The sequence below is a fragment of the Corapipo altera genome, unplaced genomic scaffold (genome assembly GCF_003945725.1).
Source record: "Corapipo altera isolate COAL_440 unplaced genomic scaffold, ASM394572v1 142, whole genome shotgun sequence".
Classification (NCBI taxonomy): domain Eukaryota; kingdom Metazoa; phylum Chordata; class Aves; order Passeriformes; family Pipridae; genus Corapipo; species Corapipo altera.
The window spans coordinates 1384771-1412605 of record NW_020884966.1 but is presented as its reverse complement, the minus strand read 5'-3'; the positions used below and the strand labels follow the sequence as shown (position 1 = coordinate 1412605).

At 46.3% G+C, this 27835-nt stretch overlaps 1 protein-coding gene across 7 annotated transcripts in view; it reads right to left on the bottom strand.

The window, feature by feature from the left end:
* Positions 1-27835, bottom strand: part of TANC2 (tetratricopeptide repeat, ankyrin repeat and coiled-coil containing 2) — a 228425-nt gene that overhangs the window by 28574 nt on the left and 172016 nt on the right. For all 7 annotated transcript variants that reach the window (XM_027664736.1, XM_027664738.1, XM_027664737.1 and 4 more), the window contains 4 exons: positions 21175-21406; positions 18115-18281; positions 15485-16092; positions 1594-1702 (listed from right to left, as the gene is read on the bottom strand). In XM_027664736.1, the coding sequence (XP_027520537.1) occupies positions 1594-1702; positions 15485-16092; positions 18115-18281; positions 21175-21406 (1116 nt within the window). The remainder of the gene's footprint in view (positions 1-1593; positions 1703-15484; positions 16093-18114; positions 18282-21174; positions 21407-27835) is intronic.

Genomic DNA, 27835 nt, shown 5'->3' with positions numbered 1-27835 from the left:
ACTTGAGGAAGAACATCCTGAATTGATGACCTGACATGTTCCCTACTTGGCAGAAAACCCACGGCCAGGCCGGTAATGCTTCAGCAAAAGATCAGACAGAAAGAAAAGCCTGAATGGAAAAAATGCTTGTTTAGAAACAAACAGAGCTGGTTACAACAGGCAAAGAGCCTGTGCTTGTACTCTAGGAAATATTTTGTTTAAAGAATGCTCAAGATCTTAAACACTGTCTGTAATATTCCAGCCTAATGCCTCCTTCAGAAACTAATGCAGCTCTTGTTCTGTGCAGTAAACACTCACAAATCCTCAGTAAACACTTGTTAAAATAAGGAACAAAAATAAATCTATTCAAGGAAAAGCAAAAGACTAAGTTACAGTTTGTAAACTAGTTAAATTCAAACCCTTCCAAAACTTTGTGGTACTTCCAACCAACGTCCTGTTCTGGTTTTCTGTCACTGGTCTTCCTGCAGTGTTGGGACACCCAAAGGTTTTGCTGAGTGATGAGGAACAGAAGGCTGGAGTGACATTTCTCATATGCTAATTGGCTTTTTCTACTACTGTAAATATTGCTCAGTTAAAACTGGAAACTGTAGACAGCTCGTCCACTCCATGAAAATTGTCCTTTGCTCAGAGCCTGAATTCCTGTTACTGGTTTCCACCATGGAAGTGTGGAATGGAGCAGGTCTGGAACCAGATTCAGACCTGAATGACAGCTGAGCAGTAAACTCAGGGCTGAATCTGATCTTGGGAATGTACCTCAAAATGTGAAATGACCTCCTGAGGATAAAGTGCTGAGCTGGGGTTCTTCCCTTTGGATCCAGCCATTGCCTTCCCAAACAAGGAGACTTTGCTGCTGCACCTGATGGGGAAACTGGTGCAGTATTTATTGCCCAGGGGATGCAATAAATAACTCCAACAGGACTGACACAAGGCACAAACCACCTGCTTGCTCTAGGAATACCCACAGCAGTGCTGAAGTTATAAAATCCTGTATAGACCAGATGAAGGTACAGCCTTGTTTTTACCGGTGTTAAACACTCACAGATCCCAACAGCTGTAAGAAATTCTGTATTTCCTGTGACCTTAAAAATCCACCCTCTAATTTCGATCCTCTGGTACCTGGGCAGGCAGGAAGAATGATACTTATGGGTCATTCTGATGCTCACATCTGAGTTTGCCTTTTAACTACCCAGGTCTGAAATGCCTGTGTGAAGAGGAACATGGAGTGACCAGCCAATGTTAACAACCAGCAAATTCCCCCTTTACAACCTAAATTTAGCGTTGGATTCTTCAAATCCGCTTTTAAAAGATTTCTCTTTTCTAGATGCTGTTACAAGAACTCATCTTACAGGGGAGGAAACCTCTTAGGCTGGAGAGTAATTTTTAGGGAAGGAGGCTATCTGCTGAATTTCCAGGCTGAAGGAGGGTTTAATTTCAAGCATTTCTTAGATACCACTGCCAATTTTCCAAACTTCTACTCGCTCCAGCAGCCTCAGGCAATCACACTCTTACACCAACCCCACGACCAGACACGACTGAGCACTGCCAGTGCTGGGAATGAGCTTGGTGTTAAGTCTTCATTTGAATTTCTGTTACCTTAAAAATATGTGCTTTGAGGATGTGATGTCCCAGTTCAATAGTTTGCTGTCGATTTAATTTTCCTTCTTGTCGGGAAAACCAGAAGGCAAGTAGGGTGTGGCCACTCCTAAAATCAGAAGAAAGAGTGTGTTAGTATTTCTTGCTATACCAACAAAACAACTTTTGAGGGTAATTTTTGCCCCTTTTTGCTAATCCTTCAACCTCATCCAGCTCTGGGAAATAGAGGTGGATGAATTCTCACTTGTGAAGCACCAATTAATTGTAAGCACTGATAGCTCAAAACACCCCAAACACTGGAGGACAGCAAAAAAACCCCCACCCAATAGATTTTCTATGAGCAGATGTAAATTTGAAAACAGCAGAGGTACAATTCCATGAAAACTGAAGTGTTACTTTTCTGGTCATTTTACAGAGAAGAACCACACTTGCAAAGCTTGTCACCAACCCTGGAGTCACTAGAAAATGCTATATTTAGAATATCCACACTCTGAAAAAAATGTCCTTTAAATGACACCTGCACTTTCCACCCTGTGCCAGACCTGCAGTGAAGCTTTATTTCCTTGTAAACACATTCTCCAGTAATAAAGATGTTTCTGGTCATGACCTACCAGGTTGACAACCAAAGCAAATTAACTGAGCTACACACCAGGCCCTGTTTAAGGCAAAATATAATAAACCAGACAACAAATTCCACCGCTAAAGGTCATTTTTATTGACATTTTTAAACATTTACAGACTTCCAGCTTGTAACACTGCAAGTCCAACATGGCTGAATCTTCCCAAAGATGTGAGAAGCTGATTCTCCACAGATACACAGAACACACAGGGTGCAAAAATGTGAAGTTTTAATACAATTTCTGGGCAAAGCAGCAAATACCTGCCCCTGCAGGAGATGCAGCAAGCAGGGCAGGAGCTGCTGAGGCTCCACGCTGGAACCTCGGTGGGCTGTGTCTGCTGTTTCCTTGGGTTTACCAACAAAATGACATTCTTCCTTAAGCCCCTGGGTGCTCCCAAGGGAGCTCTTTTAACCCACTTCATTTCTGGAACTGCATAAAAATGTGACTACACTAAAAGCAATCAAACCCCTCCCGGCCAAGGAAAATAAAACATGAGATCAACCGTGGCTTTAAAAGGGCTTTTAAGGACAGGGAATGTTATTAGCTCATCCCTGTCTGGTAAAGCAAAGAAATCCTTGGGATGGCCAAACGTCAAGTAAATATTACACAGGATAGCAGCTTTCACAGCGGTGGGGATTTACCAGCTCATCCACATCCAGGGGGAATGATTTCCCATCTCAAAATAAACCAAAAGAAGAAAAGAATAAAAGCACAATACTTGTAATGCCCTGGCCAGGTGTCTGGCAAGGTCCCCTCCAGGCCCTGCCAATGAACCTCCTTTAGGAGCAGTAACACATGGATTCATGGGAGTGAGGCCTGGGGATGCTCTGCCAGTGGATGTGCCCACTGGAGGAGTGGGATGAGAAACAAATCACCTTTTTCTTACAAGGCAGGGTTTGATCCTCAGGTTTGAACAGGTGAAAGAGCACCACATCCCTTTTACAGGTAATAAACTCTTGCACTGGTGAGGAATCCTGCTGTGCCTCGTTCCAGAATGCAACTCAATTTACAGAGGCACCATCAACTCAAGTAACTGTTGTCTGAAATGTTTTTATGGACTGACAGTATCTCCATCCTCAGGGTGACTTGAGTACCAAAAGGAAGTGAGGAAAACCCCTTTTTTTGCTGGGCAAGCTGCTCTCCACACCCTGGCCTGGCACAGGGCCCGTGCTAGGATCCCATCGCTCCACACCTCCCATCCACGGAGGAGAAGCCTCTCCAGATGGTGACTCTGCCCAGCACAACAGAGCTTTGATACCTCAGCTGAAGCTTCAGATCCGTGAGGACGCCTCTGAGCACAGGGCAGTGCCTCCCATCCCACACGTCTGTGCTGTGAGAATTCCCCAAATAGCACCAACAGAAGGGACAAAAAACAAAAAGCCGGGACAACAGAAGGGCCTTGGAAGTGGTTGTAGCACCTTGAGCTAACCACAGCCTGTTGAATTCCTTTGGCTCTTCTCCTCTTTGGAATGGGAGGAGGACATCAGGTCACAGCTTTTTGGAGGAGACAGACAAATGCATTTACACTCCAGGAATGCCCGTGGGAAGGAGGCATGGATCAGAAGGAAACAAGTGACTGAAACACAGCTTGAGTGTTGCCAGGTACAGCTGGAAGTCAAGGGGAGCAGCAATTGCTGGGTTTTATTTGGCTCCATTAGGACAGATTACGGAAACCTGTATTTGCTGTTTATATATACACATATTGCAATAAATCACCAGATTCATGATGCTGTGGTTGTCATCTGGAGAAGGGCCAAGGTGTTCACCTCCACACAAAGGTTGGTGCTGCAAGGTCAAGAACTTATACAGGGTGGACAGGAGAACTGGAGAGGGACTTTGGACAAGGACCTGGATGGACAGGACAATGCCTTCAAACTGACAGAGAGTAGGTTTAGATTGGACATTAGGAAGAAATTCCTTCCTGGGAGGGTGGAGAGGCCCTGGCACAGGTTGCCCAGAGAAGCTGTGGCTGCCCCTGGATCCCTGGAAGTGTCCAAGGCCAGGCTGGATGGGGCTTGGAGCAACCTGGGCTAGTGGAAGGTGTGGCTAAGGGGGTGGGACTGGATGATCTTTAAGGTCCCTTCCAACCCAAACCATTCTAAGGTTCTGTGATTCCACGAATCAGAGCCATCGGCTCCTTCCCTTTGTGAGGATCAGGAACCACATCCTGCTGCTCCAGACTGAGAGTGGCTGCACAAAGGGAGCCTTCAGCCATCCCCTCTGCCTCGTGTTCCACATCACAGGACAGCAAATAACAGCAGTTGTTTGCTTGCTGGTAGAAAACCCTTTGATAACTTTTGGGAAGGCCTTGAATGGAGCTGTAACTGCGTTAATCCCACGCGTGAACTGAAGATCCAGAAGCTTCTAAAGTGCCTGTTCTTCACAGCAGGAGCTGAAGTGCAGCTCCTGACACACCAGTTCCACAGTCAGCTCCTACATTGCTTTTCAGCTGCAGTTGGAAGGGTATTTACCTAAATTTAATTACAGGCATGACTTTGGTGTTATGAATAAGGCATGTACAAACTATTCCAGAATAAAGTACAGGATTCATGAGTAATATATTACCTCTGCAAAGCTTCCCAGACCTTGGCTTTAGGCTGGCTGATAACACTTGCAGTCACTTGTTCTGTCAATGTTAATTGGAAACTAAACCAGACTGCAAGAACACAGGCGTTTGTTTTTTTTTAATTTTATTTTTCCTTTTTTTTTTTTAATAATACAGGAGAGTGGCAGTAATGATTTCTACATCAAGGAGCTCGGTGAAATGATTTACTTTGAGTTTCACCACTGCAGAGTTTATCATCAGAGATTTTTCTATTTTTAATGTAAGATTTCTTTTTTTGGTGAAAAATTAATAGCCCTGCCAGCTCAGTTTCTGCAGCTTTTGTCTGCTCTCAGTGCCTGTATCAACTCCTGGGATGGCCAGGGCTGTCTGCCTGGATGGGCACATATGTGTGTGTGTGTATATATATATCTGTAAAAAAGACAGAAAGATGAGTCTTAATCCTTCCAACCCCCTACAAAGCACAGCCCAGTGCACACCTCCATTAGCTCTAAGGAATGTAAATATAAGTGAAAGCTGCACATGGGCACAGGGGGAGATCAAAGAAACATGGATTGGTTGGGTTGGAAGGAGTTTTAAAGCCCATCCAGTGCCACCCCCTGCCATGGGCAGGGACACCTTCCACCAGCCCAGGTTGCTCCAAGCCCCGTCCAACCTGGCCTTGGACACTTCCAGGGATCCAGGGGCAGCCACAGCTTCTCTGGGCAACCTGTGCCAGGGCCTCCCCACCCTCCCAGGGAAGGATTTCTTTCCAATATTCCATCTAAACCTACTCTCTGTCAGCTTGAAGCCATTCCCCCTTGTCCCCCTGTCACTCCATGCTCCTATAAATAGATGCTGGATGTGCTCCCTACACATCTGCTCCCTTATCCACCCAAATCTGAGGCACACACAGCTCTGGGCACAGAGCAGGGGGACACAGGGAGTTGGTACCTCAAGCACACCCCTAAAATGACACTGCCCCTTGTGACACAGATGGAAGGGGACAAGGTGTTACTAACAAAAGAGATTAAAGGGTGTAAAATTACTCCAGCATTAAGGCACTGCAGTTCCAGAGTAAAACACAGGCAAAAAACCAAATGAGAATCAGTCCTGTTCACTTCTGAACCCACCAAATTCCCTGATTTACACCCATCTCTCCCTTCTTCCAGCTAATCCCGAGAAAACATTCCAAAAGCAAGAGATTTGACACTGTGCCCAGCAAATCTGGTCTTCCAAAAGCTGTGTATTCATATTCTATTCAGCTCTGCAGAGTACAATGTTTTAACTCCAGTGCAGAGACTCGTGTGTGCTCTGACAAAGCCTGGAGCCTCTTCCCTTGCAGAAGGATGTCCAGATGTCTGTCCTGGCTGCAGAAAAGGCCAAGCTCAGCTCCATGAGCTCCTCTTGAAGGATCAGTTAATCACCAAAGTTGATTTACTGATTTTTGTAACGCAGCTCCCCTCTGATGTTGTAACTGTGAATTAACTTGGAAGGAATTAACATTTTAAAAGAAAATCCCAACGAACCAGGGAATGCTCTTCAGCACGTGATATTCTTTCCTACGGAATCAAACACTGGTTTAATTTGCTGAGCTAACTGGGACAGCCAAGTTCAAAGCCAAGAAAAACTTTCCTGTCCCTTGGGTCAGACCTCATTGCAGCGAGAGAAGCTGTGGAGTATCTGCTTAAACACCATCACCCTGCCCAGAAGTCACTGAGGACACAGCAGTGGTGTGCTACCAATTCCAGCTGCTGTAGGAACTGCAGACACACTACCTGGTGAGAGGGACAAGGATCCCAAGCCAGCAGGGCTGCTGCTTGCTTTCTTCACCATAACACACAACATCATCACTAACCCAGAGGAACGTCTCATGGCCTCAGTCACACACTAGAAATCCATCACTGTGGGCAATAAACAAGACATTTCCAGGCTAAAGGGGGAAATAAATGATTATCTAAGTCTATTTTTTATGGTACAGATGATAAGGCTCAATCTGTACATCAACAAACACACGGATCAGACTTGTACCCAAGTGACAGAACAGAGACGGGACCCGAGGGAAGGTTGGAGCTGTGTCAGGGGAGGGTTAGGATGGATATTAGGAAGAGCAGAAATGCAATCACTTAATGGCAGCTGGCTCATCCTTACGAGCAGTTTTAATTTAAGTAACAGCATCTTGGCAATGAAAGGCTTAAAAGTGTCTGACATCTCACAACATCAACAGGCTCGCTGGATAGTTCTTCACTGCCAGGGTGTGACTGAACTCCAGTAAAACCAACATAATTACAATCCCATTCACATCCAGAGGCACGTGCCCAGGAAATCCAAGCTCCCAAGACAGTCAGTGCTGCCTGGCCCCACATCCTTGGCCCCAGATGGGCACAGGAGGCTGATGGAATGAGTGTGGAACAGCCAGGAGAGGAACAACCGGCAGTCACAACTATCTCCAGTGCTGGGAGAGGCTTTACAGCACATGTGGATATGGCACTTGTGGCCTTGGCAGCGCTGGGTTAATGACTGGACTTGATGATCTCAGAGGGCTTTCCCATCCTGAAAGATTCTCTGATTTGTGCTCAATGACTCCTAATTTTGAAGGAGCTGGAAAGCTCCCCACCCCTCTGACATGGCATTAACAGCACCCACAGCCATATCACTCAGGCAGAAAGTTTATTCCAGAAACTTTCCAAGCTGGAATAGCAGCAGTTGTCTATTAAAAATCCCGTGGGCACTAACCACGATGCACCCGTATTTTATCAGATGATGTTACATACTTGGCTTATCACAAGGGAAAGAGTTTGTTTGGAGTTTATCCAGGATCACAAAGCTGCACCCATCTCAGGATCTGATCCTGGAGAACCTCTGCACTCCATGAAACAACGGCAGCAGTGCCAGAACTGCCAGGAGAAGCAGCAAAGAGGAAAAACAGACAGCTCTGAAGGTACCACTCAGATTTAAGGTAACAAAAGATACTTACAATGATTTAAACATACAGAACAAAAAACGAAGGATAAAGGAGAGGGGAAAAAAAAGCATTTCCAAAGGCTTACAGGCCCTGACTTAATGAGATTTAAAAAAGCAGATCCTGAGAGCAAAGACGCAATTCCCGTGTCTCTGTTCAGTTCATGAGGCTTTTCTGAAATCTGCTGGTTGCCAGGAAAAGATTACTTTATAATCAGAGAAAAGAAACCTTGTCCAAGAGCAGTGTGAAAAGACTCCTGGCATATTTAATAAATATGTTGGATGGGTAAAATGAATAACAACATCTTTCAGGAAAGTCTCCAGTGACTCCACAGTTAACAGAGAGAGCAGACCTCAAAAGACCAGCGGTGATACATTTTCTGCTCTCGTTCAGTCTGACACAATTTAAAATATATGAAATCAAAGAAGAACAGGGAATGGGATTTGGAAGTGCTTTGACCAGGAGTCAATGACCATGTAAGAAGCAGATGGAACAAATCAGCACTGCTCTGTCCTGCACTGCTGAAAGATGCCTTTGCTCTGAAAGCGGGTCTTGAGATTTGTGGAATGAAATAACAGGAAGAAATTAAGTCACATTTCTTTCTTTGATCAGCACTGATAACACCTCCAATTAACTCTGCTCCTCTCTTCTCAGTGCCACAGGATGGATTATTCCCTGAATATTTTCTTCCATTTAGATGTGAAAATGGCCCAGAATACAGAAGTTTATGGTCCAGAAGAACAAGAACAGATTTTATGAGGACAGTAACTCAAGACACTAAATATATTAAACCCTTCTGCATCCCAGTGCTGAAGCTGCATGTCTAATGAGCCAGTTAAAATGAGCAGCTCTCCTGATGTCCTTTATGGTGGCAGTGATCACATCTGCTCTCCATCTCATCTGTCATCATTTATAATCTGTCTCCCATTTCTCCTCTTCCAACTGACGTTGCAGCTGCAGCTCTGACCACAGTTCAGGGGAAAACCTGCAGCTAAGTCACTTCCCTGTCCTGCTAAGTCCCCGTCCCAGCTGCCCAACTTGCTGACAGTGGCTTTAATAATTTATTTTTAAGCTCTGATTTTCCACATGAGATTAGAAAGGGGCTCCAAGAGGCCTGGTCAGGGACTTTGGACAAGGGCCTAGAGGGACAGGACAAGGGGGAATGGCTCCAAACTGACAAAGAGTAGATTTAGATTAGATATTGGGAAGAAATTCTTCCCTTTGAGGGTGGGGAGGCCCTGGTACAGGTTGCCCAGAGAAGCTGTGGCTGCCCCTGGATCCCTGGAAGTGTCCAAGGCCAGGTTGGACGGGGCTTGGAGCAACCTGGGCTGGTGGAAGGTGTCCCTGCCCATGGCAGGGGGTGGGACTGGTCCCTTCAAACCCAAACCATCCCATGACTCTATGACTAGATAAACATCTAGAGATGCTGGTGGTGTGGATACTTGCACACAACAGGTTTCCTGCATTCACTTTGTTTAGCTATTGCCCATTCCTTTAACATTTCAAAAGGTACTGGGTTCCAAGTCATGGAATCAGAAAAATTTATTCTGGAAGACATATGGGAAGCCTAAAAGTTGTATTCTCAGAGTCAGCACTCCATGAGCTCCCTACCGCTTGATGAACAGATTGGGTTTGCCCCTCCAATTAACTGGAGAACATGATGATGGATTCTTCTTTGTGAGTCAAAAATATGGCTCTCACTATAGTCTGCCTGGGGGGCAAATTAAAAGAGCAAACGTTGTCTTGTCATACTATGGGTGTAGAGGAAGCCCTGCCCCAAATGGCAGCTCAGTCACCACTTCCACCACACTCTACACTTCTGCCAAAATCAGAGTAGTGGAAATGTTATTAAGCAACCAGATCCTGTGGTGATTTGGTAATTATTTGCACTAGCTCAGTACAGGCCTTGCACAAGTGCAGACCAGACAGCAGGGTGGGCAAGGAACAACCTGAGCTCATGTAATTTGGTGACATGTGACATCCAGCCCATGGTTGGGGATGGCAAAACAACAAATGACATCACGTCCCTCCTGGCTGTGCTGATGCCTGTGGGGACACTCAGCCCAGTGTGAGCTCCAACACGTGCAGAACTACAAGACTGGCACTTTAGAGCCATGAAAAAGCCATTAAGGGAGGTGATTCCCAGGGTAAAGCAATGTTGAATAAATTCCGATGGCAGTGGCAGTGCTTGCTCCCTGCTGCACCTCCAGAGGTGGGGTTGCTGGCAACTGCTCTGGAAAACCTGATCATCCCACTCCAGCCCCACAGGGTGCTAAGGGGCACTGCATTATTTTTAATTTTCTGCCTAAGTAAATAAGGAATTCAAATAAATCCCAACCCCATTATTCTGCCTCACCTTGAATTCAAACAGCGCTGCTGCTTCGCTGAGCGAAACCCATCCCAAGTGGATGCAGAGAAAACACTTAAGACATACCCTGGGTTTTGGTGAACACCTGATCATCTCAGCTGACAATCAAGCTGAGTGTATTTTAAGAGCTTTTCAGCATCTTATAATACAAAAGAGGAAGAAAATCAACTAATCCATGCACCATAATGCCCAAGTGAGCTCCTTATGGAGGACTGAACTGGGGGTGATTTTTAAGGAGCAGATGTATAATGTAAGGACCCAGCCCCCCCCCATTTAAAGCTGTTTGTTGTATTCCTGAATTGTTATAAATACCATTTTCACAAACTTCTTTTCCTCCGAACTTTCTAAATTAATTATCTTTAGATTGGGGATTATGATTTGTCAATCAGATCAATCATTCCACCAAAACCAAACAAAAATCCCTGATTTTCCTCTAATTCCTTCACTCTATCATTTTGCTGGGTAATACATAAAAACATTAATTCTGTGTAGGAAAAGTCTCCACTTGCAACGTGCTCCTGAGAGAAAAAGGAAAATGCAAAATACCTAGAGAGTATTGTACTAAAAGACAGCTCTGGCAGAAACCATGGCAACTCGGGTGGTGGAGGAGAGCTGCATCCTTCTGCTTGTTAATCCCTTCAGGGTGCCTGGATTTGGGCTTTCAGGGACAGATTGTGGATGCAGAAAAGGAGGGAAGAGGTGAGGAGATGCCCTCAACCACTGAGCCACCAGTACTTCTCCGTGGTTAATTTTTTGGTGATATATCCCTGATTATTAGATTTTTTTCTACAAAATTCCACGAGCAGGAGCTGCCTGATAAAGTCTTGGTGCACTGGAGAAAATATTTACTGCAGAGAATTGATTCCTCAGGTAGGATTTCCAAGCCTGGGTCTCACAGCTGCATCAGTCCAGTGGTGCCAATGCCGAAGGAGGCACCAACACCCTGATTCTGAGAGATGCCCAAAAGCCTGCTGGGTATCTCCACACCTGAGCACTCAGCTCTTCTGGAAACCCAGACACAGAATTCTGGGGTTCCAGAATAACACCTCATCTGTAGGATCCATGGGAACAGCTTGGTACCTCCATGCAGTGAAAATGTCCTGTGGGTAGCAGGATACTCCTGAAGTTCTCCACCTGGAGACTCTCCTCCACTGTCGTATTGGTGGCTCCCGTCCTCGCTGCTCTTGCTCTTCTTATGGAAGGTAAAATATGAGCTGCTGTGCCCATCAGATGGTAAATCCAGAATAAGTGCAAGGAGCCAGAAGCAGAGCAGACCCTTTACCATGTAAAAGAACAGCAAACAGGAGCAAACCTCCTCTGAAGGCACCACCTCTGCAGCTTCCCATCTCCTCCAAGTTCCAGCCTGGCACAGGCCACCTCCCCAGAGCAGTGTGTCCATACCCAGGTGGTCCTGGAGTCCAGGGACTGTCCTCCAGGCAGCAGAGGGGAACAGGTAATGGGGTCCAGCTCATCCCAGTCACAGTAAAACAGGCTGGATGAATCGCTTCGAGGATTAAAGGAGACCTGAGCACCCACCTGAGGAACAGACGTGGGGATGGCAAGCACCTAAAATTAGGTGAGGCCTGGCTTCACCATGCCAGGGGTGAAGCACTCGAGGGGAAGATCTAAAATGCTTCATTCTGCTGTGATCCCATGGATGCTGGGACATGCCCAAGCAGCACGAAGAGCCTGTTTCCTCAGCCATCACCACCAGCACACATCGCACTGGGTGCTCCATGGCCACCCTGAGATGCAAAAGCCCAAATTGAGATGCTCACATACAGGCAATGGCACTGAGAGTATCTTCCTGGAGCATCTTTTTCCTTCCTTAGCATTCCTGTGCAAGGAAAGAAAACCTGTGAATCTACCTCAAACCCCTGTGTGTTGAGCAGGCTGGAGAGATTCATCTCCTCCAGCTTTATTTGTCAAAACTGGAGACATCTCCTGGGGAGTCCATCACCCCGAGATCCCTCATAAATCAGCTGGAGATGCTTCCCAGGCATTCCTGCTCTGACCTACTGTAGCCTGTTAGCTCAGGATGAAATGAATCACTCTAATTTCTCTCCTCTGACTATAAAGCACGTCTAGACAAGTAACTCAGATGTTGATACTTAAATCTGGATAAAGTAATTTCACTTTTGGGGTCCATATCTGACTACAGCTCTCCTACTGCCTTGCCAGGGCAGATCACTTCACTTCTGCCTCCCTCACAGTCCCTTCAGCAGCAGCACAGGGATAAAACATTTTATTAGTATTGTAAAAACATGGGAAACAATCGCATGGAAGTTTCTGATTAAATCTGCACAACAGCACAACACTAGAACAGAATTTAGGTTAAGAAACACAAGTGTAAAATGGAACGTTGCAATCAGGACCATTTTCTTGGTGCACCAGTCACAAAGGATCGGGTCTTTCCCTAAAATGTTTTATGTTATTTGTCAAGGAAGCTGTTTGGTTCACGGTGCTGCCCTGACAGGTTGGGGAGTCGTTACTGCAATGTTGGTTAAATGCTCAGACAAAGCCTCCTTGGTGTCCTGTGTTAAACAACAAAGGGGGTTGAGGGGGGTTGGCAGAGAGAACTCCCCTTCAGAGCCAATTAGCCTTTGCTTTGGACAGCAAGGGCACGGTGGGGGTTCAAAGAAGAGGGTCAACCAAAAACCCAGAGGATGGAGATCTGCTGTTTATCTTAAAAGTGTGGAAAAATGGGATAATTCTTGGACATCGTGCTCCTCCTCCCCCCTCCCCCCCTTTTCCCTGCTTCTGACAACACGAGAACTCGCTCTCACTAATGAAACAAGGAAGATTATCCCAGCTGCAGTTCCAGGGACACCAGGCCCATTATCCCAATTTCCTTCGTAACGGCCTCACACCTGGACACTCTGCCAGGGTCAGTCAATTAAAAGCAGCTTCACAAACCCACATTTCACTTCACAGCTCTTCTCGTGGGGAAAAACATCAGCTCAGCAACCTGACTCTTCATGTGTTGACATGGCAAGGGCAAACAGCTCCACGCTGTACGACCAACCCCGGCAGTGCTCCGGACAGTTGTCACGTCTTCTCAATTCCCAAGAAATCAAGCTGGCTGTGAACAAACCAGACACAGGCCAATTTTCACAGGCTACTGCTGTGAGCTCTGTCAGTGTCCAGCTCCGCTTCTCTCCGGAGAAATAAAAAGGAAAAATCATCACTTATCTTGATTGTCGCTCAGGGTTTCCGTGCTCTGAGCTCGGCGTCTCGGGATCAGCTGGACAGGAGGATTTTGAGGAGCGCTGTAGCTGAATCTCAGGGGTCCCTCTCTATTAATCACTGAATTGTATCCTGTTTCATTAGCCACCATCAGAGCACAATGCAATTAGCACACATTATACATCACAGATATTTATTAATCCTTCATTACACACGGGCTCGTGCTCACGGCAGTGGGAGCCTGTTGATGCGCTGCTACTTCTTTTTGCCAGCGGGAAGGAGGCAAGTTGGGTCAGCTCTGCAGGGATTCCCTGCTTGCACAGTGGTCCCATAAGCTTTACAGTCACCATTAATTTCTCACAATAATGGCATATATAGGATGAAAAATAATGCCTGAAACTCCCCGGAATGGTCTTGAGGGCGGCGTGACGTGTTTGTGACGCTCAGGAAAGGCAGCACCAAACTGGAACACTGAGCAGAAATTCATCTGGTGACTTGTCGAGTGAAAACAGGCAGATTTATGCCTTTGTGCTAAAACCACACGTGGTTGCATACTTGGTTTCAGAGCAAAACCACCTCTGCTGAGCAGAGAACTATCTGGTGACTTGTTGAGTGGATACGGGTGGATTTGTGCCTTCCCAATAAAATCACACGTGGTTGGACGCTTGGTTTCAGTGCAAAACCACCTAAAATGCTGCACATTTGAGTTCCTTTCTGAGTCTGGTGTTCTGAGAGTGCCCTTTCCCACTGCTGTGAGGGTGAAGAGAATTCCTGGACCCAGAGAACCACAATCCCCACGTTACCTGGCCGCACCCACAGGTACCACCCACAGCACCCAACACCCGTGGGGAGCCTCAGCCACCAGGGAAGCATCCTGCACCTTGATTCTATGTTCATGGTAATGATGGAAAGCACTGATTTTTCCCAGTTTCTCTCCTTAGGGACCATTCTGGTAGGTGCTGTGTGATCAGTGGTAGTTGTCAGGCTGTCCCCTCACCCAGTTGATAACAAGCTCTTACAGCCTGGCCAGACAACACCAGTAGCACCAGGAGGGAGTGACTGGGAGGCAGAAAGCTCTCAGCTCCACAGGTGTAAGCACTGCACAGACACTGCAAACAGGGTGGAACAGCATCACGTGGTGACAAAGCACTTAATGACTCCGAGGAAGGGTATTAAACAACTCACTGACTGATCTAAAGGCACCTGCTGCTGTGAGATGCTTTACAAAGGGCTCACTCGACAGGAATATTGTCAGAACCTACTAAAAACACGAAGATGCCCATTGGGAGGAGCTATTTAGCGTTTTTCTGCTGCAGCCTGTTTACCTCAAAATTTGAAGAGGTAAATTACTCTGACACCACTAACAGCCACAGCTGTTTTGATCAGCCAGCTGCTACCCAGTTCCAGCAAATACCATCAGACTGTCTTCAGAGGGACCATCAGGTCTGGGAGAGACACTAACACAGCCTTGAATCCCAGTGTTTCCCTGATTTTTATAACCATATTTTAGAAATGGGTGGACAAAACAGAGTAAAGCTTGTGGGGATAAAGTTACAGTCAGAGTCTGTTTCCACTCTTCAGCAGAAACAAAGATAACGTTGTTAATAATGATCATTGGGTTTAGAGAATATAAATCCAACTGTGATTAAATTCTGTTCCCTGAGAGCTAAGCCAGGAATTCAGCTGCTGTCAGGACAGAGATTACAGATGCATTTACACGCCAAAATTGCTACAGCCAAGTTCTGCTCCTTATTTTGTTTTCAAATAGACATTCAGTAGGACCACGAGGAACACAACTTGAAGGCAACTGCAAAAGACATATCCACATACTCATCTTTCATCTCCTTATCCTCCACTTCATGTGGTTTGGATACCTTTGGAGAAAGGGAGGATGATTCCCATTCTCCAGACTGAGCTGGCAGGAGTAGCCTGGCCCCGGTGATACCTGAGGGAGTTCACCAGGGGCCTTTTGAGGAACAGCTTATCTCATTCTGAAGATGACTGCTGGGTTTGCCAGGTTGGCTGTGTGCCCAGGGGGGCTTATTTCTTTCCACTGAACAACACAAAGATCTCGCTCGGGTGATCTTTACAGATCTCGAGAACTGCAAAGTCAGGTAAACGAACCACGTGCAACCTCGGGAAATGAAATGATTCAGGTGACAGTGTGAGATGAACACCTGTGTCAGCTCTGATTTCTCAGAGCGTTTGCTTACCTAGGATCACAAAGAAACTTGGTCTTTTCACCTTCTTCTCTCCAAATAAGCCATTCTCGGAAAGAGGGATGAACAAACATTCGCGTCATATCTCTACGTTTGATAAGAAACATAGAAAGGTTCTCCATCCTCTGCTGAAAGTCCTCCCACTCCAAAGTGCCCTCAATGTTACCTGCATTAATGGCCTGAAAAATATGTTCGTCTGTTAATGGGTGCAGAGAAGCCACTGCCACATTCAAGAGGGGCATGACCCGGTCAAAGGAAGACTGTGTTGGGAACTTCATATTGCACTGCAGCAGGTACACCTCGGACAGGGACACGGGCACCACCTTGTAGCTGGAGCTTTTTAGCACCAGGTATCCTTTCTCTATGAGATCAAAAGTGAGTTTCAGGTACAGGTAGGACCCCTGGCTCAAGGTCTTGAGGTGAGAGCTGAGTTTGCCGAACGTGGTGTTGTCCATTTTGCCGTTGAGCGAGATGTTGTTCTGGATCTCCGAGCTGCTGTGGATCCGGTGCAGGATGTAAGCCTGCAGGTCCTGGTCGATGGCTTCGTTCTCTTCCAGTCTATCCAAAAATATTCTGTGGAAGGGTAACAGCTTAATTATTTCCTACAAAGAAAGAGAAGAAAAAAAGACACTCATGCTGCGTTTCTTATTCATTAAGCACATTTAATTTCTATTACAATGGCACCTCTGAGACTCCTTTAAGACCTTCCATCAGGGCAAGCACACGACTGGCAGTTTGTGCCCTCAGGACCTCAGACTCATCTATAATCAAGTAGGTTGTGTGTGAAACATGACTGAAATTAAAATGAAGGATATTTCCTAACACCACATCCATGGAAAGGGCTGGCAAATCCACACAGTGCAGTGCCCCTGTTATTCCCAACCATGGATCAAGTCAGAGGGAATGGACAGCCAGATGACAGATCTGAGGCCACAATAAAATTTGCTGAAGCTGAAGAACATCCCTGGGAGCATCCTCCTGCATCCCACATCCATGGGTGCATGGAAACACCAGGACAGATAATAATTAGCATTTCCCAGTGCAAAGTGACCATGTCTGTCTGCTGGGGGATGCTGTGCCCAGGGAATGGTCACTGGCTGAACTCACTGATGATGCTTCCTCAAATAAACCAAAGATCATCAAAGGCCTTTCCAAAGCCCCTCATGGGCTCTCAGTCACTGTGAGGAGAAAAGAAATGATGCAACAGACCTGGAGAAGCCAAGGCAGACTCCAGAGAAGCCATCAGCTCTCCAAGAAAATAAAGAGGGAGAGCACAGGGCGAAGAAAAGCAGCAGTGAAAAACACAGGGCTGCAAAAAGCCTAATTAAATGAGGAATTCAAGCCAGCAGGATGCAATTTGCTTACAATTACAAGAAAAGATTTCTTTCAAATGATATTTAATCTACTGCGTTACTGAGCAAAAAAACAGACTCCAGCACCACACAGCAGATATCCTGTGCTCTCCTGGATCTTGGGGAGCAGATAGTCCAGCAGAGAGATCTGTGCTCTCCTGGATCTTGGGGAGCATATCTGCACAGATATCCTGTGCTCTCCTGGGTCTGGGGAAGCAGCTGCCATTCCCAGTGACAAGGACAGTGTGCAGGGTCTGGCTGCCCTGCTGGGGCTGGAACCAGACTCAGCTCCCTGCCAGGAAGGCCACAGTGAATCAATCTGCAGATCTCAGTAAATATTAGCAAATCTCAGTGAAACTGCTTAATGGAGCTCATTAAAAATGAACTCCACAGCTCTGTGCTAATGAAGAAATGGCTAATAATGAAAAAATGAGAACCAGAGAGCTGCAGACAGGCCTTTCTGCCCGGAGCAGCCAGGCCAGCTGCAGAGCTGGCTCCCAAATGTGTGTTCCATCCTGCTGACTCTGCCTCCTCTGGGCTCCAGGCTCGGATGCTCGGTGGGAATGTTCCCATCAGTGATGGTGCAAATCAAGCAGCTCTGTTGAGAAACCTCAAAAGAGCAGATCTGCCCCAGCTGGGTCACTGTGTTTGCTTCCCAGCTCCCTCTGTTCAGATGAGCAGTTGAGCCAACAAACTAAGTTCAGCTTGATCCTTCTGCCAAAAGAGTCACGATGAACAGGCTGAAGGTAAAAACCTGCCCAGCTGCAAACTAAAACAAAACCACTGAAGAATAACCCAAACAACACTCAGCTTAGAGCTTCAGCACCTGCTCACCACAGTCCTTCTGAGCTGAATAATGTCTTGGCCTGCACTGACTCCTCCAGACTGAAATGATCACACTCAGGGTATGAAATCTGAATTCCTCTGCTCTTCCACATGGAACAGAGGATGTTCTCGAGCTGCACAAGCTGACAGACATCAGGCCCTGCCCTCCTAATGGTTCAGTGAGTTAGAGCCTGTTGGCATGTGAGCTGTGTCACAAAATGATCTCAACCATTTGCTGATGAACATTTATTGACGTGAAAAAGCAATGCTGGATTAGATCCATCCAAAGCTGCAGAATGAGTCTGGGGACATGGATATAAATTCAAAAATTAAAAAGCCAAAAGGATAAAGTGAAATCAAGGGTCTTGAGCAAATCCAGACATCCATCTTTAACTAAGCCCATCATGACAATGACACAATTTCTCACTATTTTGGGTCTCATCGTACCTGTAGACTTGTCCTGACTGTCACTATCAGCTTCAGCCAGGAAGGAAATTTTCCAATCATTTTGCTCAGGAATGATACTATGGTGTCTCCATAATCTGGCTTGTGAAATTCAGCCTCGTTTAAACCATCAATTAGTATAATGAAATCTTCATCTGGGATCTTCCTCTCTGAAAGAAAGAAAAAAGGCATTTATTGGAAAGGCCACAGACACATGACCATAATGTACTGCTAAGTCACCACAGCGTTTTAAAGCATCACCAGATATTGCTGAAGAAGAAAAAAAATCACAACAGCAGTACATTTTTCACAATGCATTAATTGCATATTGGAAGGGACCTTTCCAGGTCATCTTGTTCCACCCCCTGCCGTGGGCAGGGACACCTAACACCACACCAGGTCCAATATGGCCTTGAAAATCCTACAAAAAGCAAATTGTGGACGTTTTAAACAGGATTTTTTGGCTGCTGGAGGATACAGTAACCCGGGTGGTGCAAAGAGTGCAGTCAGTGTTTCCAAGTCAGACACTGAGAGCTGGGCCTGGCCTTACAACTGATGATACAGATACTTCTGGACTTGTATCTTAAGCTCAGGTGGCATCTTCTCCAAGGTAACCTTGCCTAATAAACTTGAAACCAGGTGGCAATGGATAAATCCTGCTGTCACAGAGCTCAGTATTCCCAACAGCAGGTGAGTTTTTCTCTTTGGCTTTCAATTGCATCAGAAAATTTGCTGTGAAAGCCCAGCACAGAGTGTTCATCGATGACGGAGCCCGTGGCCCCTGGGGTGTTCCAGGAGAACAGACGTGCGCAAACACCTCGCCTTCGGTGCTGCTGTCCCTGCCTTACGTCAACAAGCTGCACTTATTTCCTAATATACTGTAAATATCCCTATGAAGAACACATATTTTGCATTAAAACGACCCTAGATGCTTTCTCAGTTAACTTCTCAGCAAGATTTTTGGGTACACTAGAAAATTCGCTTTATGCCTCTCTGAAATCTCGGAGTGAATGCAGTGCCTGAGTTTTATACCCACATCTCATGTTCCTCATAAAGCCTGAGGGAGAGAAGAGAAAGCAGGGAGTGGGGGAAGAATCAGAACTTTGTTCTCCTATGTATTATTTAGCTTCCTTGTCATTAAAAATATATATTTACATATATATTTGAGAAACATGAATCTTTCTCAGTGACGCTCACCATTAACAGCTGCACAATAATTTCGTCCCAGTAGCATTAAAGCTTCAACAGCACCTTGTAAAAGACCTGCTGATATATTTACAGAGTCTTAAATGTTATATATCTTTAAACCAATTTCCAGACACCATTCATCTTGCTGGAGAACACTTGGTGCAAATGAACTTGCCAGCACTCTGGACCAGCAAGGTTGACAGATGAGAGTCCTGCTCCACTGGAGCTGTGTTGAGTGCAGAGCCCAAGAGGAAAGAAAATAAGGTTTTATATGAAATTTTTCAGAATTTAGGACCAGATGGGGGTCAACCTGTCTGGCAAAAAAAAAAAAAAAAAAGCATCCTCTGCAAAGCTCTGAATTCAAGGGCTGGAATTCAAGTACCTCCCAAGGAGCTACTGTAACAACCAGGAATTATTTTCCTTTAGAGCAGCGGTTCCTTAAATGTATCTCTTTTTTCTTTGTTCTTTTTTGCCAGGAGTGTTGGTAGGAAAGAGCAGCCACGCTTCTCCCACAGTGACATTTCTCCAGTGCCAAGAAAACCAAGTGCTGTCGTGCTGTGCGGGCTCTACGTGTGCTTTGTGCCTGCTGCAACCAGGTGGGTTAGACCCAGCTGCTGCTGCTCGGAGCTTGGACACAGTTTTGAGGAGCTGATTTGAACATCAGGGCTTTGAATCTGGTAGAAGCTGCATCTAATTCCATGTTGGATCCTCCACTGCGGAGCGGAGGGTGGTAACAAAATTATTATGAAGTATTTTTGCGGCCAAGATGCAGCACAGCCACGGTGATAAACATCATTCTGCAGGACAACAGAGTCCTGAACTCTGCAATGCTCTGACAGTTTTCATGGCAACCAGCAAAGATCTTACATTTAGCAATTGTCACAATGAATTACTTATAACTTGCAGAGGGAAGAAAGAAAAGAAGACAAAATCAATGCTGCATTAGAAAAAGCTCTGTAATCAGTATAAGGCTTGTCACCAGTTCCCCTAGAAGCTTTACAGAGGGTGTCTATCGACTTTTATGGTATCAGTCCTTTGGTGAAAGCTTCAAATTCTCTGAAGAGTGGCAGGGAAAGGGAAAAAAGTCACCCCTACACAACTAAATCAGAACATGTTGCCGTAACCACCACCGTGCATGGAAATTGTTGCTTGTTTTCACCTTCAGAACCGTGAGGGTAGGTTTGGGACATGGAAGGAGGCAAGAAAAGGGAAAGGCAAGTGTTTCTTCAACAGGCTTGCATGTGAGGAGAAGAGGGCTGGTTAACCTCTGGCTTCTCATCAAGCACAATCACAGAATCACACAGAATGAATGGGTCAGGTTGGAAGGGACCACTGGGCTCTGGGTTAGGGTTTAGTTCTGGGCTCTGGGGTGACCTTGTAGCAGCCTTTCAGTACCTAAGAGAGCCGGACAGGGACTTTAGACAAGGGCCTGGAGGGACAGGACAAAGGGGAAATATGGCTTCCCACTGTCCCAGGGCAGGGTTAGATGGGATATTAAGAAGAAATATTTCCCTGTGATGGTGGAGAGGCCCTGGCACAGGTTGCCCAGAGAAGTTGTGGCTGCCCCATCCCTGCGAGTGCCCAAGGCCAGGCTGGACGGGGCTTGGAGCAACCTGGGATAGGGGAAGGTGTCCCTGCCCGTGGCACGGGGGTGCAACGAGGTGGTCTTTAATGTTGCTTCCAACCAAAATTCTACAGTTCTTCAGATCCCACCTCCTCCCTGCAGCTCTCAGAGCGTCGCAGCGGGATCAATCCACCCCTTCATTTCAACACCCTGACGCGACCCCACGGCGCTTCAGAACGACACGAAAACAAAAGGCCTGTGGGAGCTTGGGGCGATCAACACCCCCATCACCACCACCACCACCACCATACCTTTGTGCAGGTTCTCCAGGGGCTCCAGGACGCCCCTGCGGAAGGAGGCCATGGGGTCCTGGACGCAGGAGCGCAGGCTGAGCAGGCTCTGCAGGTGGGGCTCGCGCAGCAGCTGCTCCCGGTAGGCCACGAACTGCGGGGAGCGGCACAGCAGGGCGGCCACGTTGTGCACGAACTCGGGCACCAGGCAGGTGTAGGCGTTGTCGGCCTGGCAGTAGTGATAGGCCACGACCTGCAGCGAGAAAAGAACAAACAAATTGTGTCTTGGTAGGAAAGAACAAACAAACGGTGTCTTGGCCAGAGCTGTGGCAGCGGTGGCAGCGCTTCCCCCTCGGGGAGGCTGATCCGCCCTGGCAGGTGGAGTCTTTAGGAGCAGGGAGTGTTAACGACCCGTGACAAGGATCCAGACGAATCAGTCGGGGAAAAACAGGCGCTGATCCTGAGAAATGACTGGGCCTGCCACTTGAGGAGTAAATGAAATTAAGCTGTGGCTGCTCGTGGAGATGGACGGTGACAGCAGTTGACAGCTCCGAAGTGCCGCGCGGAGCTTGGATTGTGCTCCAAGCTCTGTTTAAGGACTCGGTGCCACTAATAACTTGTGATTGTTTCCCTGAACTTATTTTTTATTTGCTGTTTTTCACGTGCCAAGCTCTCTGAGAGCACTCACTGAGTCCATCACAGCGAGGCAGCGTCTGGGAAGGACAGATTCCCGTGATCCAGGGGTTGGGGGGGGAATGTCAGGCTCACTGTACATTACTCATCCACTGCGATCCTGCTCTTCATTCAAAAAAAATCAATTCAATTAAAAAAAAAAAAAAGGAAAATTTCCTCTTTTTCTAGCTTTTCCCTGACTTTTCCAGCTCATCAAACTCTGCTAGAACCCCCTACATTCTGCCCACTTATTAAAATAAGCAGAAAACCAGTGATATTGTCTCAGGCCAAGCTGCCAACTTTCCTGTTTTCTTCTGCAATGTAAAAAAGGCCCTCAGAAATCCCTCTCTGCTTGTAAATCCCTTGGGAAGCTGCTCTGGCACCTCTCCACCTCCTCCTGCTCGCTGGCTGGCTCCAGCCTCGAGCACATCCCATTTGGGATGAGGCTCTGCCAGGGCACAAAGCTTTTCTCCAGCCCCCATTCACTTGGGTTTCCTTTCAAATGTCACTGACTATCCAAAAATATCCTGGTGAGGCAGGTGGGAGCAGTTCTGTCCTGAAAGCACCACTGCCCTGGAGCACCGCAGCACAGAATATTGCCAAATAAATCGCATTTTTGAACTTGGCAAGGACGAGATGACTGAGGACACGGCACACAGGAGATGCTGTGGCCTCTCTGGAACTTGTGGGAGCTCAGATGAAACATGCCCGAGGCTTTGGACATGATGGAGGCTTTCTGGCTCTCCACCTGCAATATCCAGCCCTTGGACCACAGCAGGCTCCAGGGTGGTCAAGGATGGTATCAAGGAATGAAAACATCAGGCTGTGGGGTCCCCACACACTGCTGGCTCAGCACTGGCTTTTAATTTTCAACCTGAAATTACCACCAGTAATTTCCTTTCCCAGTCAAAACGAGGTGTGACACGTGAAGAGATGAGAAAGCTGGGGTGTTATTTCAAGTATCAAATCCTAATACATGTGTTTAAGCTTTAATGGATACCTCCAAATTCCTTACAGAATTCTTCCTACCAGCCAGTTAAAATATAATTAATTCCCCTAGAGAATAGCACTGGGTAAAGTAATAATAAAGGCAGTGATTTCTTTTCAACAATCCTATTTATCTGGGGATTGCAACTTGTGCATTTCACAGAATAAAGTTCTTTTAACAGCCATTCCTTGATATCAGGTTCCAGTAACAGAAACCAAATTACTCTGATTTCCTACACAATAGGTGTATAGACACAAAAATAAAGTCTCTTTCAATGAGAGGCCAATTAACTTCTTCTAGGAATCTGAAGAGTTATGTCATGGAAAAAGGGACACACGTGATACTTATCAAGGGTCACCACCAGATTTTGAGACACACATACAGTGACAACCCAATCAATTTAATGCTTTTCATGTAAATCATGGTTGAAATTGACTGCCTTAGAGGTCTTTTCCAATCTCAACAATTCCATGATTTGTGATCCTTGTGCTGGATTTACTGGTGTACTGACTGAACCTTAACCAGCAGGATAAATGCAATGCTTAATGGGTGGATCTGAGGCTAAACCAGTTAAACAAGAAAGATTTTGGGAAAGCAACCAAAGGAGAGGCACTATGATGTTCTCAGAAACACAACTTGCGCCAGAACTTCATCTTGATGTTATTTATTCCCCGTGACATTTTCTTTATCTTCAAATCACAGAGAGGCTGCCAAAAGCTGGTGCTGCATGTGGAGCCTGGCACTGGGAACTGGGCTGGGAATTGGGCTCCTCACTTACACAGAGTTGGGTGGGAAACTCTTTTCTCACCCTGTAAAACTTTCCAAGGTTTCAAACCCTGTTCTACCCTTGGGAATGAGACTGGGTTGATGTCAGAACTGAATGGAAAAGCCTCTAGGATGGAGGCTGGTGTTGATGGGTCTCACCCCGAACTGGTTCAAACCCTGTTCCTTCTCCCCTGTATTTGGTGAATTCCTTTAATGCTCCCACTAATGCTCCGGGGAAGGTCCCTTTCCTATTATTTCACCTTATTAATTATTAACTGTATTAATTGCTCTGGGTTCCAGGAAGAGGGATGGATGCATTACCAGCTCCACTGCTTAGGATTCTCTTCTAAGATAGGGGAGACCATGTCCTGACCTCACTTAGCATCTGAAACAACCACTCTCTGTGCTAATCATGATTCTGAGGTGGTTTTGGTCTCTCCTCCTTTTGCTTAACTGGGTAAGCCAAAAAGTACATCTAAAGAACAAAAAAAAAAGAACTGGTATAGCCTGGAAATGAACTTTTCATTGGAAAAGGTGTGCTCTCTTCAATAAAAGCTTCACTTTCAACAGATCTAATAACTTTGCCTTAAATAACTGCTTGAACAAGTTCCAGCCATCCCTTATCATAAACAAAATCCTTGAATTAAACATGTAATTTTATCTAGAAACTGTATTACAGTAAATGAAACCACCAAGGAACAGCATGTGGTTCCAAAGGTAGGGATGTTGCCATCAGCAAACATTTATTTGTGTCTGATACAATTTGAGACATAATTTTTCTACCCGTAGTTTCAATTTGAACTTTGTCATCCCATTGCACTAAACACTGTAAACACTAAATTAAGACTTTCAAAACTTTTAAACCTTCATTTCAGCTACCAGGTTTGTCAAATGATGTTTACAAAGTCGGAAGCTGAAAAATTCCTTGCTTTAAAGTCTGATTAAATTTAAATCACTGGATGGTGAACGTTAAGTAGGCAAGGCCTATAAGCAACCCTAAAGCAAGAAGTGGATTACAAAGGATGGGAAACTAACACCTAGATCAAGAGGAGTGTTCAAAGTACCTGTTCATGTAATTTTTAAGGGCTGAGAACACAGTTTTGACAAGCTGAATGACTGGATGCTGAGAAACCAAGGTGTTATGGTTCCTATATTAAATATCAAATGCCCAAAGTTACAAACTTGTATCAGTTCCTTTCTTGCTTGAAAAGGATCTGCAAAATGATTCACACTTGTATGATGAGTATTTTACTTCCAGTGATCACCTCCTCCCCTAAACTGACGTGGAGAGTCCAGCTGGCTGCACACCAAAGCAGCACATTTATCATGGGTTTTTTTGGTAGCTCATTTTTTTTAAACATTAATTATGTGTTACAGGGCTTGAGAAACACCAGATGGGGATGGCAGAGCACTGCCTCAAACAGACTATGGCCAACACGACCCCATCCCCCCCTGAAGTGGGGTCAGGGAGCCCCAAAACATTCATTTACTCGGATTACACAAATTTCATCTTAAGTGCCAAAGTAGAATTATTAAGACGTTATTTATATTCCTTCCAGGTGTTAAACCCAGTAGGTTCTTCAGGATTGTCTTCTCCCAACCCTTTCAACACCAGCCATCCTACTCTCCCCTTTCTGCCACAACCACTTCCCATTTCATCCAGCCTCGTGTAACCTTCACCTTCCTGCTGTCACCACCCTTCCTGCCCTCATTCCATTCAGGTTCCCTCCTTCACCCACCCCTTTCTTGGATTCAGGACTTGGCCACAGTGTCCCATCCTGACACACAGATGTCCCACACCTTCCTGCAGCTCTTCTCCCCACACCAAAATCCTTTTCTGACCCATGGTCATGCAAACCACGCTCCAGAGCTCCAAGGCAAGCTCCTGATTCCACTTGGCTTGGGCTCAGCTGGACAGATAGGGAAGGATTCCATGAACTCAGGGGAAAAAGGGAAATATCCTCACATGAGTCAGGAATTAGGAAAACAGTTGCTGGAAGAAGGATGTTAAAAGCAAAACAGCTGCTCCAAGGATAATGAAAATGCTGGTGGAAGAGAAGAGCTGCATGAACACAGCAGGAGGAAGAGGTTGGAGAGGGCAAAGGAGAGGGGAAAACAAGGCACAAAAGAGAATGTGTACAAGCTGTAAAAGTACAGAGGGTGAGAAGGGAGTGAACTGTGAAGAAGGAAAAGACAAAAGAGAGAAGGAGAGGAAATGACATGGCAGGAGAGGCAGGAGATGACAGTAACAGGGGAAAGGCTGAAGGACAGAGGGAACATCAAAGGGGCTGGAGACAGCTCAAGGGAAATAAGTTATTTTTAATTATTAGGACAGGCCAATTTTAAGCAGTTCTCCAGCACTATTTGTGAAAAAGAATCTCCTCCATTTAGGCAGCATTCCTTTGCCATCACACCTCTGCCATGGTTTGTCTTGGCTTCCTTCTGCAAGGTTCTACCAACCCCCCTTGGCACAACCTCAGACCCCTGAGCTCCTCCAACAGCCTCCTCCCTCCAGGGCTCTTAAAGGGCTTCCACACTGTATTTTAACCATATTTCTGCACCTAACAAGATTTATCTTCTCTTGACCCACACAAAATAGCTTCCAATAACTGCAGTGAATGCTCTGACCTGCCACAATGCCACGTGCCAGCCCCAACCCTGGCTGTGATAATGGAAACAGCCACCAGCACTGCTGTATTTTATCCACTGCACATGACTGTGACCCAGTATGTGGCACGTGGTGACCCAGTTTATTGGGAATGCTCATTACTTTTACATAGCTGAGTGTGCTGGGAAATGCCCTGGGAAACTCATCAGTGCTGCAGGGCATGGAGGCTCAGCAGGAATGAATCCCTGCACCTCCAGCTAAGGCAGGAGCACTCCCTTTCTTTTTATAGGCCTGCAGCAATGACAGTGATGCTCTGGTTATGGCTTGGAGGATGGAGAGAAGAGCCTTTGGAGCCACCAGCCATTCTCAGCATCAGCCAAATGCACTAATGCAGTGGATGTGCAGCTCCTCCACCAGCTGCTCTGCATGGGGTAGGACCCATTAGTGCAGCAGAGCTGGGCTTTCAGGTCCATTTGTTTAAGTGCTGCTACCACGAGCCACCACACAGCATCCAGAAAGCCAAAGAACAGAGCTGTTCAATGGGTTTGTTAAAACTGGGCAGCCAATCCCATTAAAAACCCTTGGTGAGTAAAGGATAAACCTTCAGGGGAAATGGGGAGTGTGGCTGTAACTGGAGAGGACACAGTTCAGGCTTCTCCCTTTGAGCTGAACTCATCTCACTTCGGGCAATTGGAGCTCTGAATGGTGCTGGTGCCTCTTGCTGAAAGGCAAAGGTCACCCAGGACACCTCTCTGTGGGTCAGCATTTTTCAGCACAGCCTGCAGCTGTGGGAAAGCCTCTCATCCTCATCTCTCTGAGGTGAAGGACCAGCTCTGGACAAGCAAGGTTAAGTCCCTATCCCTGGAGGGATTTAAAGGCTGCGTGGATGTGGCACTTTGGGACATAGGTTAGTGGTGGCCTTGGCAATGCTGGGGGAATGGTTGAACTTGATGATCTTAAGGGTCTTTTCCAACCTAAACAATTCTGTAATTCCAAGGTCACACTGCAGCCCAAGTCACACATTGCCCAGGATCACTTGGAGACAGAAAGGTGGCACTGCAGGACAGCCACGTGGTGACCTGGTGATGGTTCTCTGGCCAGAAGAAGTGAAATCAGAAGAATTTTAATAGATAAAAGATTAAGCAGTAAAAAGGTTGAAAAAACACAGTACAACAAGGGAGAGCTCTGGAGTGCTGCCTTTGGTTTAGAAACTTCCATGTTTGTATTCACAACCTTTTCTTTTCTGCTTTCACCTCACAGTGATTCTGTGGTGTCAGGCCATATGTTTAGAAGCACTGAAACAGCAGTAGATGGGTTTTTGGTCACACTGAGCAGCAGGAGACGGGTTTTTGGTCACACAAAGCTCCACATCCAGCTGCAACATGGGGAGCTCACCAGGAAAAGCTGGTACCCACCTATGGCACTGAAGGAGCCATGTCCAGCTTGACCCATTGGCACTGCAGGAAACCTGGCAGCCTGCTCAGTGTCGAGGGCAGACCTGGCATAAACTCAGCAACCCTGCAAACTTATTACCATAACACACACAGAGATTTTGCCACAAAAGACCAACCACACGGTTTTGCCAGAAATGCTTCTGTTTTATCTGCAGGTGTTGAGCTGGGTGTTGCAATGTGAGCAGTTTTATTCAT